The sequence below is a fragment of the Rhinolophus sinicus genome, linkage group LG06 (assembly GCF_036562045.2).
Source record: "Rhinolophus sinicus isolate RSC01 linkage group LG06, ASM3656204v1, whole genome shotgun sequence".
Lineage (NCBI taxonomy): Eukaryota > Metazoa > Chordata > Mammalia > Chiroptera > Rhinolophidae > Rhinolophus > Rhinolophus sinicus.
Window position 1 is genome coordinate 75,565,156 of NC_133756.1, and position 19,323 is coordinate 75,584,478.

Sequence of the window (19,323 nt, forward strand, 5' to 3'; positions counted from 1 at the left end):
GAAGGAGAGAGCGGAATGAGGAAGGGGCTTTACTTATCAGAGACGTGACCTTCTAAGGGCAAACTGACGGTTCCAGGAATTAGGTCATGTGCTGCCGGATAGCATAGTTTCTCTGAGTCAGGCTCCTACACCAGCTGGTTACTGAAATATTGGATCTGGCTGTATAAAACCCTGAAGACATTCATGCACATCATTAAATAAATCCAGTTAACTCTGTTGTGTTTCCATTTTATTACAGCTTCATCTCTTAGTGTATTGCTCATGTGATGTGCACATGGAAAAAAGTGTTACTGTCCGAAGTACCAAGGAGGTGTGCAGTGGATGGGCTCTTCTGTCCAGATGGTTTTCAGCCTCTGCGCCCAGGATGCCACCATCCCTTTTCTTTCTTCTTCTGATGCCAACTCAGGAGCAAAACTGATCTGAGGGGCGAGGACTTTAAACCCACAGAAGTGCAATGCACCATGCTACAGCCACAAAGAAAGAAAAGAACTGGTTAGAAGCCACACCCTTTACATGTCATTCAGTTAAAGAATGAAAGGGGGAAATGGTATGAAACAAACCGTCAAAAAATAACTGAACAACTTTACTGCTACTGGGTAACTGAAAACAGCTGAAGGCCCCTGGGGTAACCTTAAAATGCTGGCTTTCCCAAGTGAGTGAAGAACGCTGAGCAGCTGTAAATTCCAAACTATTCTGATAACACATTAATCTGGAATCTCTGCTACTGATTCACATGCTAAACTTTATGGTTTCTATTGATTTGGCACATTATGGTACATTCACATGATGGATTAGTTTAGAATGAGATTATTATAGCTACAATGTGCCACCATGGAAGGTTGTTCAACATATATGTTAAATGAAAATAACAACAAGAAATTTGAAGCAATATTTATGGTTATACTATTATGCAAAAAAACATAATAAACCTAATAATAAACAATATATATGCAAGAATATATGTGGGCCATAAGGAAATACATCAAATTACTAAAAGTGATTATTTTTAAGGTGGGATTAAGAGGACTATTTTTATATTCTACAGTCTCACTTTTTTCTACAATATGTACTTCTGCAAACTGAAAAAATATAAAGATTTTTAAAAAACAACAAGAATTTAAGCTTGGTTAATGGCATATGAGAGACCAGTTGGCCTTTGGAAAAAAATGTTCAGGCTTGTAAATGATCATTTCCTTCAGTAGAGCATCACTAAATGGAATCATTGTCTCAGTAGTCTCTTTTCAAAGACTAGTTTTGTATCACTCTCCACCCTCTGCATTCCTTCCCTTAAAGCCCACACCCTTGTCCAGACCTGTCCTATCAGGGGTTGGTTGGAGGGCAAGAGGCCCACACATCACTGTCTACATTTTGAAAGCCAGTTCACAAACTGTTAAATAAGTGATCTCCTCCTCCCTGGACAAACATCCCTTCATAACAACTTAGAAGAAAGTTCCCATCACGGTTTCGGGATCTCCCAGGAGTTCTGTACCAGGGTGTGGCGACCTGACCTCCAGCCCCTTTCCTCCCTCCCCCAGCCTGCTGGAACACGCTTTGCCCACTGCTTTCCCCCTTGGGCCCAGGGGTGTGCACACAGGCAGCATGGCATCTGCCTAGGAGAGTGGACCCTGAGCTCTGAGTCCTGGGGAACCTGGAGTAGGGCCCTCTGAGGAGGTGCCGCCTGGGCTCCATGGCCTCACCTATGGGTGGCAGGAGGCTGTAGGGAATGCCTGTCCTGGGGCATCTCTCACCAGGGTTCTAGGGTGAGGCTGCCTTCAAGAAACACGGCCTGTGGAGGACTCTACACTTCTGCCAGTGCTCAGTACCCACACAGGGCCTCTGGGGCGATTCTCTGACCACAGAGCAGACTTCAGCTAACCAGGTTTGGCTTAGCATCTGCCCACACAATATCAAAGCCTGTCATTATAATACGTGTTGTCCCTGTTGGACAACCTTTGCAGTGCTAAGTAAAAAATTAAAAAGGTTAAAATAAAATGTTTTATAATTTCCTGTATCCAGGTGGAGTCAAAATGGTCTGGGTTGAGGCTTCTGTTGCATCTCATTTTACACCTGGGGAGCTGTGGGGGAGGGAGGCAATGGGTACCTGGAGGGGCCACAGGAAGTATCTAAAATCTCCACTGATTCCAGTTTTCGAGTACATTTCAGCCGTGCCCCCTGTGGTTATCGAAAGGAGGGCCAATTTATCCTGCAGAGAAAGCAAATGCATTTGTGTGGACTCCAGAGGAGGAGACAAATAAATGCTATTGTGATTCCAAACACAAAACCTTACAATGACCAGGAGGGAAATGTGAGGTCAGTTCCCTCCAGAGAGGAAAAAATATAACATTCAGATCTCTAGCAAGCCCAGCTACAGGTGACAACTACATCTAACGGGAGGAAGGGAAGGAACGATCAGAGGAAATACACTGACTTCTGGTAGGTGCGGGCTTCAGGGCTGCGGCTTGAGCTGTGGGTAAGGCAGAGGCACTGACCAGAGGAGGCTGTGAGGCTGGATGAGGTGGTGGGCGGTGCCTGACACATGGCACCGCCCAGTAAATGTTAGTGTTACTTATGGTTCAAGTGGATCTTTGTGACCCAGTGTTTTCCTTATTTGCACTATTTTATGAGGCTTTTAGAATTTAAAAAATCATGTATTTTTGTAAGAAATTCATAGCTATCATGTATTGGGTACCAGTTTCCATGCAATCCTCACCGTGCTACGTAGGTATAATCTTATTTTCTGAACGTAGAAGGGGAAGCTCTGAGAAGTGAACTGGAGTAAGGCTAGGGCTCCACTCTGCCTCTCAGAGCAGAGCAGATGCCCTCTCGGAGCCAGGACTGGCCACCGTGTGGCTCACGCCACCCTCCCCGACACTAGCCCCAGGTCCTCTTGGCCAGGCCCTGGTAGGTTGTGGATGTGTCTGTATCCCTCACTACAAAAAGCTCTGTGACTCCAGAAACAATGCTTTTCACACTCCTGCACAACACACAAGCCTTTCTTTGCACACAGTTGGTGCTCAATCAACATTTGCTTTTTAAAAGGCAAACTAAAATATAAGGTAGTGAGGTGCCTCCCCCCCACTCCCTGCTGTCCACAGTGAGACTCCCCCAGAGCACATACCTTGAGAAAACCGGAATCATAGAATCCTGGGAGGTCGAAGGCAAAGCCCTGGCACAGCACCCTGTCCATCCAGCCCTTCAGGATGGCTGGCATGCTGAACCAGTAGAGCGGGAACTGGGGACAACACCAAGGACAAATAAATACTGCATTGTCTCAGATTTCTATTTTAGTCTATCTGGGGACTGAGAAGGAACCCTGCTGTCCTCTTCTCCGGTGACTGGGCAGGCGAGTGTAATCCATGGGGCAGCACAAGTAAAGACATTTCTTCCCTTTTACTCTGAAGCATGCAGTGGGCAGTGCAGTGACGGTGGGGAGGGGTGGGGCAGAGCTGACAGCGGTCCTCGTAGCTGTTACAGGAGGCTCTGTGTCCCCCACGCACAGTCCCCTTGTGCTGGCTCCCAAGCAGGCAGGAAGGCACTAGGAAGCTCTGCTGGACACCGGCTCTGTGGCAGCAGTCTCTGTGACCAACCTGATCAAGGGGACAAGAGGAAGGGATGGAAAAGTGTCTGCCCCTTTGCGTGCCTGGGGGTGAGTTGCTGGCATCTGGCAGTCAGACTGAGTTGGGTTTTGAGAAGCTTCAGATTTTGACACACACGAAAGCCTTATCCTCAGATTCCTCACAGCAGCAGTAAGATGTCCCCGAAGTGCCCTCGGTGACATAGAAGTCCTAAGACTATATCCAACAAAGTCATTAAGGAAAAGAGACAGACACAGACAGCAGTCTGTTACCAAGGGTAGAAGGAAGCCCATGTCGCATGTGCTCTCACTATAAATCTAACTCAGGACTTGGCATTGAAATCCAAGCTCCGAACTCCACAACCTACTGCTGTGTGATACTGGCAGGTTACTTAACCTCCATATGCCTCCTTTCCTGATTTGCAAACGGTGTTACTACCAGTTCCAAAATCACAGAATTGTGGTGAGGATTCATTACTGTGCCCACATTACTGTGGTAATTGCTCAGTGAATAGTGAGCTATAACAGTAGTACCGTGTTTCCCCGAAAATCACACCTAGCTGGACCATCAGCTCTAAAGCGTCTTTTGGAGCGAAAATTAATGTAAGACCAGGTCTTATATTATAGTAAAGTAAGACTGGGTTTCATATTAATTTTTGCTCCAAAAGACGCATTAGAGCTGATGGTCCAGCAAGGTCTTATTTTCGGGGAAACAGGGTAATGCTCAATGAAAAAAATAAACTAACAGTGCAGACCCTCTGGGCAAAGTATCAGGAAGAAGGGTGAAGGCAAGAGATGTGAAATGGGGTAGTAAAAAAGAAAAGCCAGGGGCTGGCCCGTGGCTCAGGAGGTTAGAGCTCCATGCTCCTAACTCTGAAGGCTGCTGGTTCGATTTCCACATGGGCCAATGGGCTCTTAAACACAAGGTTGCAGGTTCAATTCCTCGACTCCCGCAAGGGATGGTGGGCTGTGCCCCCTGCAACTAGCAACGGCAACTGGACCTGGAGCTGAGCTGCGCCCTCCACAACTAAGATCGAAAGGACAACAACTTGACTTGGAAAAAAGTCCTGGAAGTACACACTGTTCCCCCAATAAAGTCCTGTTCCCCTTCCCCAATAAAATCTTTAAAAAAGAAAAAAAGCCATTATAAAAAGAACAGGCTTAGCCACCCCGGTACATGAGTGGTCAGCTGATCCTAGGGAGACAAGAGTGAGAGAGCTGAGCGTGGTTCTGAGGCCAGTCACGACAGTCGTGGTGCCAGGAAGGGGTGGTCTTGTTCTCCTGCCCACTCCCGGCCCTCAGGCAGGGCTGGGAAACAGGCAATCTGAACCAATCAGATGCATCTTGGAGATGCTGGATCTAGAGACTCCAGTCCTTGGTGTGCAGTGACAGAGAACAGAGCCAGAATGTGGAGAAAAGCAGATGAGACCCAGAGGAAGCAAGAGCAGAGGTGTCTAAGCCTCTGTTCCCACTGTCCCTTGCCATAGTCTGTCCTTGGGTGCCAGGAGACCCAAGTGGCCAGGGCCCTTAGAATAAATTCCCATTTTTTTCTAGTTTGACTTGGATTTCCATCAACCTAGCAACTCCCAAAAAACACGTGTATGTTTTGCTGCCAGGCTTTTGGTCACATCCACAACTGCAAGCCTCTCTAGGAGTGGCGGGGAGTTAGAGCCCTTAGAAGCAGTGTTCTTTCTGCAGTGATCACTGGCCTCGGGCACTTTGTGAATGAATACAGGGATGGTGGCCAGGTAAGGCAATCAGTGAGTGGCAGGAAACAAAAGGTTTTCCTCTTAATGATCAGGATATTTAAACAGGAGCTGCAATTGACCCAAATAACCTAGATAAACACTAGTGTAGACACATCTGGTTTTCCCGCAGCCCCTGCTGGACTGGGGGTGGGAATCGGAGGGGAATGAAAGCAACACACTGTGCATGATTCCGATGTTTCTTGGACCACTGGGCTAAAGGGGAAATCATTCTTACTTGGGGTCGGGATTTTGAATGAGTGATATTGGCTACCTGGATCGCCTTAGCCAACAAAACATAAGTAATTGTGCAAATGTGCTAAAAACATCAATACCACTTCTAGGAGCATGAAGCTCAGTATTTGGAAAGAGTTTGTATATAGAATGAATCTAATTGATTATAATAATTAGAGGAAAAACAAACCTGAAATATCACTAGATCAGCTTCCTGAACCTTTTTCTGCTCGTCAATTATGTCACTGGTCAGAGCTCCCTTCTTGCAGGCTTCATACGCTTCCACCCCGTAACTGAAGAACTCAGGATTGGAGAGAGCACCTGGAATGAGGAGGCCAAATGTTCTCACTCTTAGGGGAGCACCCACAGCTCATCCGGCCAATTCCACCAGCGTCATTATTATGTGGACTCCCCAAAGCAAGTCACCAGACATTCACCTGACCAGGTGATGGGCCCTGGGGTCAGGCTAGGGAAATAAAAAGAGAGGAAGCTTACTGTCCTTACCTTCAAGGGACTCAAAGTCCAGTAGAAAAAGATAAATGACAGATGACTAATATACAAAACAAGACTAGTCAGCTGGCTCAGTCTAATGTTCAGGCCAGATCAGCCTCATGCCCCACAATCAAGATGCATATGGTCTAACTCTGGGGTGTGTATTAAGTACAGACGTGGCCCAAACAGGCAATGACCAGCTCTGTTTGGGTTGGTAAGCAAATGCATCCCAGGGGATGAGTTTTGTGACCTGGGTTTTGAAGACGGAGCAGGAGTTCACCAGGCAGCCAGGAACACTGGAGGGGAAAGGAAGGACGTTCTGGGAAAGACAGGGTAGTGTGTCCGACAACATGGCCAGTCCCGAAAAGGGCCACCAGGAGCACATCTGAGGAGTTGGGGTGAAAAGTTTGGAGGGACGCAGGTGATGTGGCTGCAGAGATTGACCATGTCTGGCAAGCCTTGCTAGGGAGTTTGAACTTCTCACTTGGGGAGCCATATGATTTCAGAAGGAAAAAGAAATAAATTCTCTGATTTGGGTTGGGAAAAGCTCACTGTTGCAGCAGTGATTCAAGAGCAAACCTGGTGGGGGGAGGGTGAGCCCAGGTGATAGCCGTGGGTGGGAGGAGGTGTTTCAGGGTTAGAACTTACAGTACTACCCATAGCAACTAAAATGAAAGATAAGTTATCTTGATCTATGCCTTTAATCAGGTTCTTGTCAACCAAAATGATTCATCAGAAGGCATTACTCAGTATTAACAACAGGTTACCATTCACTGAGAACTTCCTACTTATCAGGTACTACGCTCTACTCACATTACCTTCTCTATCTTCACAACAATCAATGAGATGGATGTAATTCCCAATTGTAGGGACAAAGGAGTTAGGCTCCCTCCCCGGGCCAGCTGCTGACCCTGACTGGCCTGCCCGTCCGATAAGATAAAATGTCACGCCGTCCATCTTAAAGATGTTGTTTGTGAATACACTTATGTAAGCACCTTGGCTATGTGCCTCCTTTATCTCTGTATGATATAACGGGGTCTGGCCATTTCAGGAACTGGCTGAGGCAGAGACATGGCTGAGGCAGAGACACGGCTGAGGCAGCGACATGGCTAGGGCGGAGACAGTGGAGACAGTGGGCTGTATTGTACAGAGCTGCTGAGAAATGGGCCTATGGGGGCCCTACCCCAGGGCAGCTGCTATGTGCTGCTGAGAAACAGGCTGCTGTGAGTTATGGGGCTGCTGCTGGCTGCAGGTTATAACCTGAGAATGTCCAGCAGTGTGAAGCAGTGAGGAACTCTGGCCGTGTCCCAGGAAGCCTATGAATAAAGCACGTCTGCTCTGCCTTTGGCTCCACGTAACTTCTTCCAGCTCCCTGAGTCGCAGACACCTTACTCCCGGGACACCACCTTCTCGGACATGGACATGACACCAACCTACCAAAGAGGAAACTGAGACTTAAGAGACTGAGTGACTAGTTCAATGTCACGGGGTCCTAAGTGGCAGCAAAGGCGGGAGGATCGAGGCCCAGGTGCGAACCACTCGTCTCAGGGTTTGGGGAGGAGCAGGGAAACCCCAGGCTGCACGGAGAAGAGCAGAAGGAGAACTGGACACGCAGCGCTCCGATTGTCATAATTTGGAAACATTTCGGTGTTCTTTGCTTCTTCTTTTAACATAGCTATATTTCATTTTCATTCAAAAAGCACACATTGAGTGCCTTCTATATGTAAGGTTCAGTATTGACAGGAAACCCTAAGAGGTTGTGTTTTCACAGGGAGGTCACCAGGTAAGATTTTGGCCACCCACAGTATGTGGGACCTATAGCAGACACTGGGGGTGGTTTAATAATCAAATAGACATGAGACAGATTAGCAAGAGAAAATAATCAAGTTTAATTCAAAAATACACATGCAAGCCATTCGTACATGAGAGAGTGAGAGACCTGACATGCATGAGAGTTCAGAGTCAGAAAGGGAAGGTGGGTATGTAAGACATTCTGAGCTAGGGATGAAATAAGGTGCCTTGGGGGTTTCAAAGGGTCATTGCAGGATGGTAAGAAAAGATGTTTAATAAACGGAAGTTTGCCCCACCTTATAGATAGGTCAAAAGAGGTTATCTCTAATCTTTTATTATGGGCAAGCTCCTACTTCAAGTTCTTCTAGGTAGTTAAGGGAGGGGCAGAAGTTTTTCTTGAGCCCATGGCCTTTAGCTCAAAACAATCTTCATACCACAGAGACACAACTTGGGGTGACTTATTCTGAACCCCCACAATGGTAAACAGAGATAATAAAATGTGCATGAGCCAAATATATTCTAGATGAATTAAAAAACATTCAAGGGGAGCAGAGTTTGCCACCCCAAAATTTGCATCTTTGGGGATATTGATTATTTTAGGCTGGTTAATTTTAAGAAACAGCAAACAGGGCAGAAGCTCTGAAAACCAAGTATACGGTACCCTTTGTAATGCAGATAAAAAAGGGGGGCACTGTAATAAATCTAACTGAAAATAACCTCACAGGCTAATCTGATCATAAATTCCTAGCTGGGTAGTCACGCCTCAGGCCTATAAACTTCACTGGTAAAAGGTTATCTTTGCCTCAAGCAAGCCCTGCCTATTGTTCTTGGCATCTAGGTTCACACAGCTTTGAAATGCCGGGGTAATCCTCTTTTCCAGACCCCTGGAAGATGGAACCACACTTCAGGGAGCACATAATCTTGTTAAGTATCCTCTACCTTACTTTCTCTCACCTTCATGTAATCTTCCTTATATTCCCTCCTTAATTCCAAATGCATAAAAGAAACTGCAAAACCATCATTCTCTGGAGCATTTGAGATCTTGCTTTCCAGCAATGTCATCAGTTTGGGCTCAGATAAACTCATAAAGATTCTTCCATTGACAGTATATAAGACATTCTGAGCTAGGGATGAAGTAAGGTGCCTTGGGGGCTTCAAATGGTCATTGCAGGATGATAAGAAAAGATGTTTAATAGACAAAGTTTGCCCTACCTTACATTTGTAAGGGAAATCTCCCTTTGGAAGGGTGTTTCCCTCATTGCAGCAAGAAGAGGAAGATCTCTAAATCTCTAAAAACTGTCATCAATGGAGAAGGCTTGAACTGAAGTCTGCACAATCCTACCCTTGTTTCCTGTGCTTTTCCTGGTCACCTCCCATAACTGACTCCCCACCCCCAACATCACCTTTTCTCTTTAGCTGAAGGTGGTATTTGAGGTGATGACTTCTGCCATTTTGGAGAGTTACTCAGTTTTCCTGAGTATATCTCATGTATATAGGAGGTATACAGGTTACTGAAGTTTAATTGGTGTTTCTCCTGATAATTTGGCTCATGTCAATTTGATTATTAGACCAGCCAGAAGAACCTAGAAGGGTAAAGGAAAAATTTTCCTCCCTGACAATATCGAACCAAAGTTTTCCAAGTATCACAGGAAAATAAGTATATTTTTATAAGTGTGTGTGTGGAGAGGCCTTTCTAAGCAAGATAGGAAATCCAGTGCCATAAAAGAAAGACTGACACATGGCTTGAAATAAAAGTTGGAAACAACATAAATATAAATCAATGGGGGAACTGGTAAGTTATAATATATACCATGGAGTGCTACATACATAATATTTAAAAAGACTTCTGAAAGCTCTAAGTGAATAAAGCAAATACCATGACAACGGCCCCATTGACCTACACATGGATATGAACTTTTGTTGATCTTTCGAGTGAGATCTATAATGATCCACATCAGAATACCAAGCTTATTTGCCTCTGGGTGCAGTGTAGGGCTACGGCGTGTATGTGAAAGGGGCTTGTACTTTTTATCTTATGTTCACCTGGTTCACCTGTATTTTAAAATATTTTTTACAATAAGCTGTTAATTTATTCACTTCAAAAACAGTGGCTCCTTAACATAATATTCTCTATTTTTCCAGTCCTTGCTCTGTTGTTCATTAAGTGAAAATAACTGATTTATTAAAAGTGAAAAAAGACAAGAAGAGACAAGGATGTCAGCTATTACCATCAGTACTAAATATTAAATCTGGGGATCTCATTAACACAATTATGAACAGAAGGAAATTAAAGGTATTAAATATTGGAAAAGTACAAGTGAAATTATCATTATGTGCAAATGATTTAACTGTATATTGGAAAAGCCCCGGGGAATCAACTGAACTCACAAACACTGAACTCACAAACCTTGCCCTTAGGACACAGGGAGTCCTTGCCCTTAGGACACAAATCTGAAATGGTGTTTAGATGTGAAGTGAAATTTTAGTTGACGTAGAAAGCATACGATAAGGAAAGTTGAACCAATAATGACGTGTAGGCCGTGAAATCTGGTGGCTATGAAGAATGTTGAGCCGTACACTCCGTCTGCGATTGTAAAGAAGGTTTCGTGATACTCTGAAGCTTGTAGCAGGGTGAAGTACAGTCCGAGGAAAATGGTAATAAATAGGGCTTGAAGTATATGGTTGCAGTTACCTTCTATTAAGCTGTGGTGGGCTCAGGTGATGGATACTCCTGAGGCTAATAGCACTGATGTATTGAGGAGGGGGACTTGTAGGGAGAAAAAGTATCAACAACCGATTGATCCGGATTTGGTAAGGAGAGCACAATGTGAAATTTTATTTCCCTCTCTCACTGGGCTCAGGAGGTAATGAATGATACAGGTTAGTTAGTATAATTGCTAGGTAGACAGGTAGGTCCCTGGTGGAATAAAGAAAAGACAGCCACATCCTAAAACTTCAGGTTTTAAAATCATTCCTTCACTCCAGCACATAATATAAAAAACAAGGCCTTGAGGTTAATCATAAAATTCCTTTTGGCCTGACAAACGGAGCTGATCTGATAGATAAGAGAGGGTTACTTTGCTAATTCCTCCAGGATGGGCAAGCAGAACAAACCTGGTAGACGAATTTCATTAGAAGGCACGAGTTCCCTTCTTTAAACAAGTTCCCTTCTTCAAATAGCTCCCCTTCCCCAAGCAGGCAAGGGAAGGTATAAAAGTAAGAGCTTTTGCCTCAGTCATGGGGCACCCCCCCATTCGGGAACCCCTCCCACTTGGGAGCTGCAACCTCTTCTCCTGCCTCTAATAAACTATCCTCTTTTTAAAACTTTTTGCCTCTCCCTGGTCCGTGTTTCCATTCTTCGGCTTCACAAGACAAGATCCCGGCCCACACTCAGAAACTGCCAGCAGATCCAACATCACTTACATCAATATTAAAGCTGGTTTGAGTTTGGTTTGGTTAAACAGACATGTCTTTAGAGTTATTAGCATTAAACATGATACTTTTATTCTACTTGGCTTTATTAGTCAATAAGTTACGTTATCTCTGATTGCCTGGATCATCGCCCTAACTTTGGGATCCCATATGCATCACTGAGTACAGAAATGAGACACAACTGTTTAACTGAACTGAACTTTTCTCAACTCTTGAGACTGGTTTACTGAGACCTGGAACAATCTATCAACCTAATGTCTGGAATATGAACCTTCTTGGGAAGTTTCAAAAGCAAACTTGAAGGGGTTCAGGACAGGTCTCTCTAAGATGTGCCACTTTGGCACGTGAATTATTTTGAGCTGAAAGCAATTGAGACCCTGCGGCCTCACGGGAAACTTTCACCTCTCCTGTAAAGAATTTACATTAAGAGCCCTGCCCATAATAAGTGTTACCAGCAGAAATAACCTTTGATGACCCATCTATAGGGCAGGCGAACTTCTAATTACTGAACATCAGCTCTTCTTACCTTCCTGCCAACGACCTTCCTGCCCTCTGAAGCCCCAAGGCACCTCACCTCATCCTTACTCAGGTGCCATATACCCCTCATTTCCCCTTTCTCTTAACTTCTCATGTATGTGGGGCTCCTATATATATATGTATGTAATTAAATTTGGTTACTTTCTCTTGTTGATCTGTCTCATGTCTATTTGATTATTAGACCAGCTGGAAGAACCTAGAGGTAGAAGAACCTAGAGGAGTTTCTTCCTCCCCCACAATAATAAAGCTCACTTATAATAAGAGAAATGCAAATTAGAACTATACCAGGAGACCATTTTTTCACCTGACAGATTGGTAATTATCAAAAAATTGGTAACACTGTCAGTAACAGTGAGGAAATGAGCACTTGCAAACATTGCTGGTAGGAATGTAAATTGGTACAACATTTATGTAAAGCATTTTGATATTATCTATGAAAATTAAAACTGCACGTTCCAGCACACCAGTGATTCCACTTCTAGATACACTAGTATATGTAGGAAAACACGTATGACCATGATTATTCACTGCAGCACTGTTTATAATAGCAAAAGATGAAAAAGACCTAAAATGCCCTTAGGAAGCTACTTAAACTATGATCTCTATACAATGGAATCATTTGCAGCAGTAAAAAAGAAAGCAATATGCAAAACAATGTGTATAATATGCAACCTTTTTTTAAAAAGTGGAGGGAAAATGGAGATACACCTGTAAATGCTTTATGTATATAGCACAGACTATCTCTGGAAGGATAGGAAAACAGGTAACACTGGTTACTTCGGGGGCAGAGAACAGGGTGTCTGGGGGATGGGAAACAAACTTGCACTGTGGCAATTTCGACTCGACTGAGAATTGTACATTATGTGCAATGATTAGCTTTTTTTCTCAAAACTTTTTTTAATTAAAAAAATACAAACAAAGCAAGAAAACAAACAATCTGATTTAAAAATGGGCAGAGAACCTGAATAGACATTTATCCAAAGAAGACATACAAATGGCCAACAGGTACATGAAAAGATGTTCAACATCACTAATTATCAGGGAAATGCAAATCAAAACCATAATGAGATACCACCTCACACCTGTTAGAATGGCTATTATAAAAAAGACAAGAAATAACAAGTGTTGGCAAGGATGTGGAGAAAAGGGAACCCTGGTGCACTGTTGCTGGGAATGTAAATTGGTAGAACCACTATGGAAAACAGTATAGAGGTTCCTCAAAAACTTAAAAATAGAACTACCATATGATCTAGCAATTCTATTTCTGGTTATTTCTCTGAATATGAAAACATGAATTTGAAAAAAAAAAGACATGGAAACAACCTAAATATCCATCAGTGGATGAATGGATAAAGAAAATATGACAAACACACACACACACACACACACACACACACACACACACGCTGGATTATCCAACCATAAAAAGAGAATGAAACCTTGCTATAGGCAACAACATGGATAGATATTAAGGGCATTATGCTAAGTAAAATAAGTCAAACAGAAAAGAATAAATACTGTATGCTTGTATTTATATGTATAATCTAAAAAACAAAACGAAAACAAGAACAAACAAACATAACCCCAAAACAAAATAAAAAACAACTGAATTCATGAATATAGAGAACAGATTGGTGGTTGTCTAAGGCGGGGCGGGGGGGCAATACAGGTGAACACGGTCAAAAGGTACAAATTTCTAGTTATAAAATGATTTAGTCATGGGGATGTAATGTACAGTATGGTGACTACAGTAAATAATCCTGTATTGCATATTTGAAAGTAGCTAGAAGAGTGGATCTTGAAAGTTATTAGGGAAAAAAAATGTGTAACTATGTGAGGTGGTTAAATGTTAACTGGACTTACTGTAGTCACCATTTTGTAATACATACAAATATTGAATGAGTACATTGTAAACCTGAAACTAATATGTCAATTATACCTCAATTTAAAAAATGCACACACACAAAGAAGGAAGTTTTTAAAAACCCAGAGCTCACGTCCCATGACTCACCAGTGATATCTTTCCTTGTGGCTCTCGGCTCAAAGTCCATGGCGTATAGATCAGAGACGATGACAGTGCAGCCCTGCTCTCTCAGTTCATCCACAGCCACTTTCTTTAAGGATCCATTGAAAGATCTGGGTTCTTGGTGCGCATAGACGATTAGCACTTTCTTACCTAAATCCAGAGAAGAAATGATTTCTCTTAAAGATCAATTCCTCTGTCAAAACTCAATGAGGATTAAGATGAAAATGAAATGTGTAGGCGCATCATAGCAGTTGAAGCTAAGAAATACCAAACTTTTTAGTGGGTAACAGTTTTGAATACAGTTATATCACAGTTCATTATTACTTGAGTTTACTAATACACAAATATACAATGGGTCAAATTATGATTCCTCAAAAATAACACATCCAAGTTCTTTAAAAGCCCAATCTATTTTGGTTATCCTCTATGAGAAGTTGTAGCCCTGTTCCTGAAAATCAAAATAAAAAAGTACTGTAACTAATTTTTTGTGCTAAGCCTACATTGGCAGGCGTCAGCTACTCACCTACCGTTCTGCTTTCTCTCCTCCAGCCCCATCAAAATTTCAAACTTAAACAAGATGTGAAAAATCAGACCCCTAGTCCCTCAGGGGAGGCAAGGCCACAAGGAATCCTGCTTTTGGTGGTGAGGATGACAAGAAGCCTAAGAAAAGTCAGGTCTTATGGGTCCTGGCTGTGTCATTTTACCAATAGGTTCTGAAGCAGTATTTTCCTTGTTCAGAAGATTCTGTGAGATTATGTACTGATTTCTTCTGGGAGGCAGCTATGGTTATCTGGTTAAATTTTCCCAGGTAATGTCTAAGACCAAAATGTTTAAACTCTTGATTTAAAATTTTCAGTTTAGGCCCGTACAGAGAAAATACAAAGCTTATATGAAGCAAACAATTTGGGGGCATTCAACTGAGTATAAAGGTTGGATTCCATGAGTTACATTAATGATTAACATTTTTAATTTTAACTTCTCAGATTTATTTGTTATAAATGAACTCTACTTGGGAGCTTAATAGGAAAATAGATACAAATAAAATATCCACACCAATAGTTCTCAACTAGGGGCAGTCTTGCCTACCAGGAGATATTTCACAATATCTGGAGACATTTTTGGTTGTCACAACTGGGGATGGGGGGCCCTTCTGGCATCTGGTGGATAGAGCCTTAAGGATGCTGCTAAACATCCTACAAAGCACAGGACAGCCCCCAAAATGTCAGTAGTGCTAAGGCAGAGAAACCCTAATATACAATACAATGTGTAAAATAAGGTGGGTTTTTATGTTCTGAAATGAAAGGATTTTCACGTTATATTGCTGAGAGAGAAAAAGATGTTGCAGAATTGGGTGTGTGTCATGAGCAGAGATACAAGTAAAGATGGAGTCATACTGAATTTTTAACCATGGTTTCTCCTGGGTCTCAATCACTCAACAACTATTTATTGAGCACCTACTATGTCCTGGGGGGTCATTCCAGAGACTGTATAAGCATGACCCTTACTTTCGAGGAACTTATATTTTGGTAGAGTTGAAATAGACAATAAAAGAAGTAAAAAAAAAACAAAAAAAAAAAACAAGGTAACTAATTCCAGGTAGTAATCCACATTATAAACAAAACAAATTTTATATACTTCAGTGTTATTTGGATTTTTTTCATAACAAATTTTAATTTGGTAGAGTTGAAATAGACAATAAAAGAAGTAAAAAAAAAAAAAAAACCCAAGGTAAGTAATTCCAGGTAGTAATCCACATTATAAACAAAACAAATTTTATACACTTCAGTGTTATTTGGATTTTTTTCATAACAAATTTTAATTTAAAAAAATTTAACTTCCCCATAGTTAATAGTTACCTGCCATGTTTTTGGAAGGTGATTTTTTTTTTTCTGAATCCTGTCAAGAGGAAGGTCTGCTGTTAATCCTGGGCAAAGAAGTATTTGGTGTGGCGAGCCCCAGGCTTTCAGATGTGGTCACTCTCCTCAGTTACCCCAACTATAAGAGAAAAACAAACACTTGAGGGAGATGAGGAGACAAGGTGGTGAGGTCGATGTATGGCCTCTAGGCCTCACCACCACTTCGTAAAGGGCATGCAAACTTATCAGAAAAAAAACGCTTTTCAAGCGCGGCAAGAAGTCCTCTGGAGATTTAGGCATTAGAGGACAAATCACACAGGATGTCAAAATCAATATTTTTTTTTTTTGAGAGGACTCAGAACCTTCTGTGAGGGCAGCCATAGAGAAAAGATCCTGGGAAATGGATAAGAAGCAGGAGTCGTGCCTGTCTTTCCTTCCCCTCCCAAGTTTTCTCTCCACATAATCAATGTAGCGGAACAGACAGAGGGCCAGGATACTGGTAAGAAATTCATAGCTACCATGTCTACCGTCGTCTACAAAGTACCAGAATGACTGAGAAGAGCAAGAGAGATAGTACATACACATAGTGGCTGGCACATAATAAGGCTCTGGAAAAATGTTAGCTCTTTCTAGACAGCCTCACAGACATGAGGGAGGCCTGAATCCTCACTAACTGGCTTCATTCTGGGAGAGACAAATGCCTCCAACAAACCTGTTCCCTCTGTCAGAAAAAACAGCTCAGAGCCTGTGACTCAGGGCCAGTGTGGAGATGCTGCCCAAATGACAATTTTAATGTGAGTGCATCTTTACAGGACAACAAAAAGAACAGAGAGACAGAAATCAGGCTTATCCATGGCCACCACTGGAATCTGGAGCAGAGCCCGACATCCAGGGTGCTCCATAACTCCAGCTGTCCAAGAGGTAAAGGGCTAAGATATGAAGAATACTGCCAAGAAGTGAAGGTGGGATGCAGGGGAATGGGCTCTATCCCAAGCTGGGTGTCCTGGAGAGAGAAAGGAAAAGAGGCTTAAATAATTATGGCTGCAGCTGAGTTTGGGGAAGGCAGGACACTTAAGTTGGAGAGAGAGCAAACAGTTCTGATCAGTCAGAGGATAGAAACTTCAAATGACCTCATATCCCAAAGGTGATTTAAAGTCCTTTCCCATTCCCTTAAATTGACTATTGATTGAACAGTTAGGAACCTGCCTCTTTGGCTATCCAATATCCCCTCTCTTATTCTTTAACAGTCCCTGAATTTATTCAGGTGTCAACGTGCCCAACTAAAGACTACATTTCACAGCCTCCCTTATACTTAGGGGTGGCCAATGAGGTGTAAGCAGAAGATATTGGGTGGGGCTCCTAAGAAATATCCTTAAAGGAGTTGACTCATGTGTTGGAGGGATGGGGGAAGCAGGTGAGGAAGGGAGGTACCATTTTGACCCTTGCCACTTGCCTTTTTCCGAGCTGGACTGAGGAATGATGGCTAGGGCTCAGTGAGTCATCTTGTTATCCTGAGGTTGGAGGCTACAAACTAAGGGTGGTAGGACAGAAATATTAAAGGAACCTGGATTCCTGATGCTTTCTTGGAACTGTGAGATGGTTCTGGATTGCCAACCTCCAAACTTATTTACATGAGCGATCAAACTCTAAATTGTGTTTAATCTGTTTAAGTTGAGTTGGCGTTGTCTAATATCAGCAGTGAGTGGGACACAATTCTTAAACCATCTACTCATTCAGTTCGGTCTGTGGCTTGTAGGAGGACTCCCCCTCTGGCCAGGTACTGCACTAGGTGTTGAGGCTACAGTGGTGAACAAGACAGGTGAGAATGGAACTTTATACTGGGAGGTGAGGCAGATAAAACAAGCAGGCAAACAAAGCAACCATAGAATTCTAGTGACAATTACTAATAACAATGCTAATAGTGATAGTGATAAGAAAATAAGTGCTTTAACAGATAAAATGGCAGGAGTGTGTTTGCTGTTTTAGGATAGAATGGTCCAAGAAGGTACCTGTGAACAGGGATGAATGATGATATGTACCTAGTCATGCAAATATCTAAGGGGATAGCAAGTGTTAGCGTGATGTGGGAACTGGCTTGGATCGTTCAAGAAAACCTGTTGACTGGCCTATGGTTAAAAAAAAGACTTGGGTGGTGGGTGATGCAGTCAGAGGTGGGTGGTGTCTGTAGGAGAGAGACAAGATTTTAGGAATGTGAAATGTTTTAAAAGGTTATCAGTGTCACTGTAGACTCACATAACATCTTATCTTGAGATTCTTAGGGTGAGGGCCCAAAGAAATTTTGGTTTGGAGGAGACACTTTAATTTTAATGCCTATAATAGGGCATGAATCCTTCTGTATCCCCAGGCCTTACCATTCCCTATTGTTCTGCTTGGCCCAGTTAACACAGGCCTGGCACTTGAGGCATTTGAGTTTGTGACTCCCCATCTCATACAATTCTCCTAGTTGTACAGAATAGGAAACTGAGGCTTAGTAAGTACGCTACTTGTGCAAAATAAGAGGAAATATTCAAAACAAGCTCTTGACTTGCTATTCGGTGCTCTTCACTTTCCCCCATTCATCTTCCTTAGCACCCCACTCCACAGCAGTGATCTTTTCTCCTTTGTTAGAAATTATGCACTTACCCTGGTCAGTAGTAGAAAAGAACCAGGTGGTTATTAAACTACATATCAAATGGGCTCTGATATTTTTGGTGTACATTATTTCATTTTAATCAGCATCCAGAAGCTATGTTTTCACTTTGCCTCTTTTCCATACTTATGACAGGCTCTGTGCCTGTCATTCTAACTAGATAACATTTCACGATGTAGCTACACCACTGTCTGTGTGCCCATTTGTGACCATTTCTCTATTCCTGGGCAACTAGGTTATTTCCATTTTTTTCCAGAACTATAAATAGGACTGTTAGAAGCATGTATTATTTAATACACATTCCTTTTAATGTATTTTCGGCTGCTATTTTCAGAGAGATTGAAGGTTAAAGAAGCTGATTTTTTAAGGTTCTGTTACAGACTGCCACAATGTACGTGACAAAGGCCAATCGTGTGGTGTGCTCCCTTTATCACTCCCTTTACACACTGATCTTGGGCTGCCCTGTTTCCTTATTTGTAAATTTCCTGATTTGTCTCATTTGTAATACGGTTGAGGGCAGATTAAATGGGACGATTCTGTTAAACACTAATAACCGGGGCTAGCATGCAGTAGGGTTTAGGAAGAAGTATTAATAAATACAACCGTAGTTTCGAAATGGTCAGTGGTCCACCACAGGAAGAATAACAGGGACCACGTGTCTCTATTCTGGTTGGGACATGAAAATCAGCAGAGACTTCTCCCACCCTGCAGTCCCTGCCGAGAGAAAGACAGAGAGCAGCACTCCAGGAGCTGTGCTTCCCAAACCCCCGGCTACCTGGCGAGTGGAGGCACTCACCCCCGGCCAGCGCTCGCCCGAGGTATGGACCTGCAGGGCTCGGACCGGCGCCTCGGGATCGGAAGCTTTGGACGCCTGCGCAGGTCCCGACCGCGGGAGACGCGCACGCGCAGACGCCAGGCAGCAGCAGGACCGTCGCACTCTGTGTGCGTCCCAGGGCCGCCCGGGATTCGCGATGCCAGGGGCCTGG

At 43.1% G+C, this 19,323-nt stretch overlaps 1 protein-coding gene across 3 annotated transcripts; it reads right to left on the reverse strand.

Moving 5' to 3' along the window:
* Nucleotides 1–212: 212 nt before the first annotated feature.
* Nucleotides 213–19,276, reverse strand: NQO2 (N-ribosyldihydronicotinamide:quinone dehydrogenase 2). Of its 3 annotated transcripts, none has more exons than XM_019752379.2 (7): nucleotides 19,134–19,274; nucleotides 15,688–15,826; nucleotides 13,817–13,981; nucleotides 5,744–5,874; nucleotides 3,119–3,232; nucleotides 2,102–2,203; nucleotides 213–464 (listed from the first exon to the last, which is right to left on the reverse strand). In XM_019752379.2, exons 2-7 carry the CDS (start codon nucleotides 15,692–15,694, stop codon nucleotides 288–290), a joined length of 696 nt encoding a protein of 231 aa, XP_019607938.2. In that variant the 5' UTR covers nucleotides 15,695–15,826; nucleotides 19,134–19,274; the 3' UTR covers nucleotides 213–287. The 3 variants fall into 3 exon arrangements, with proteins under 3 accessions (XP_019607938.2, XP_019607939.2, XP_019607941.2); XM_019752380.2 differs by having other exon boundaries at nucleotides 19,113–19,227; XM_019752382.2 differs by lacking the exon at nucleotides 2,102–2,203 and having other exon boundaries at nucleotides 19,134–19,276.
* Between the last annotated feature and the right edge of the window lie 47 nt (nucleotides 19,277–19,323).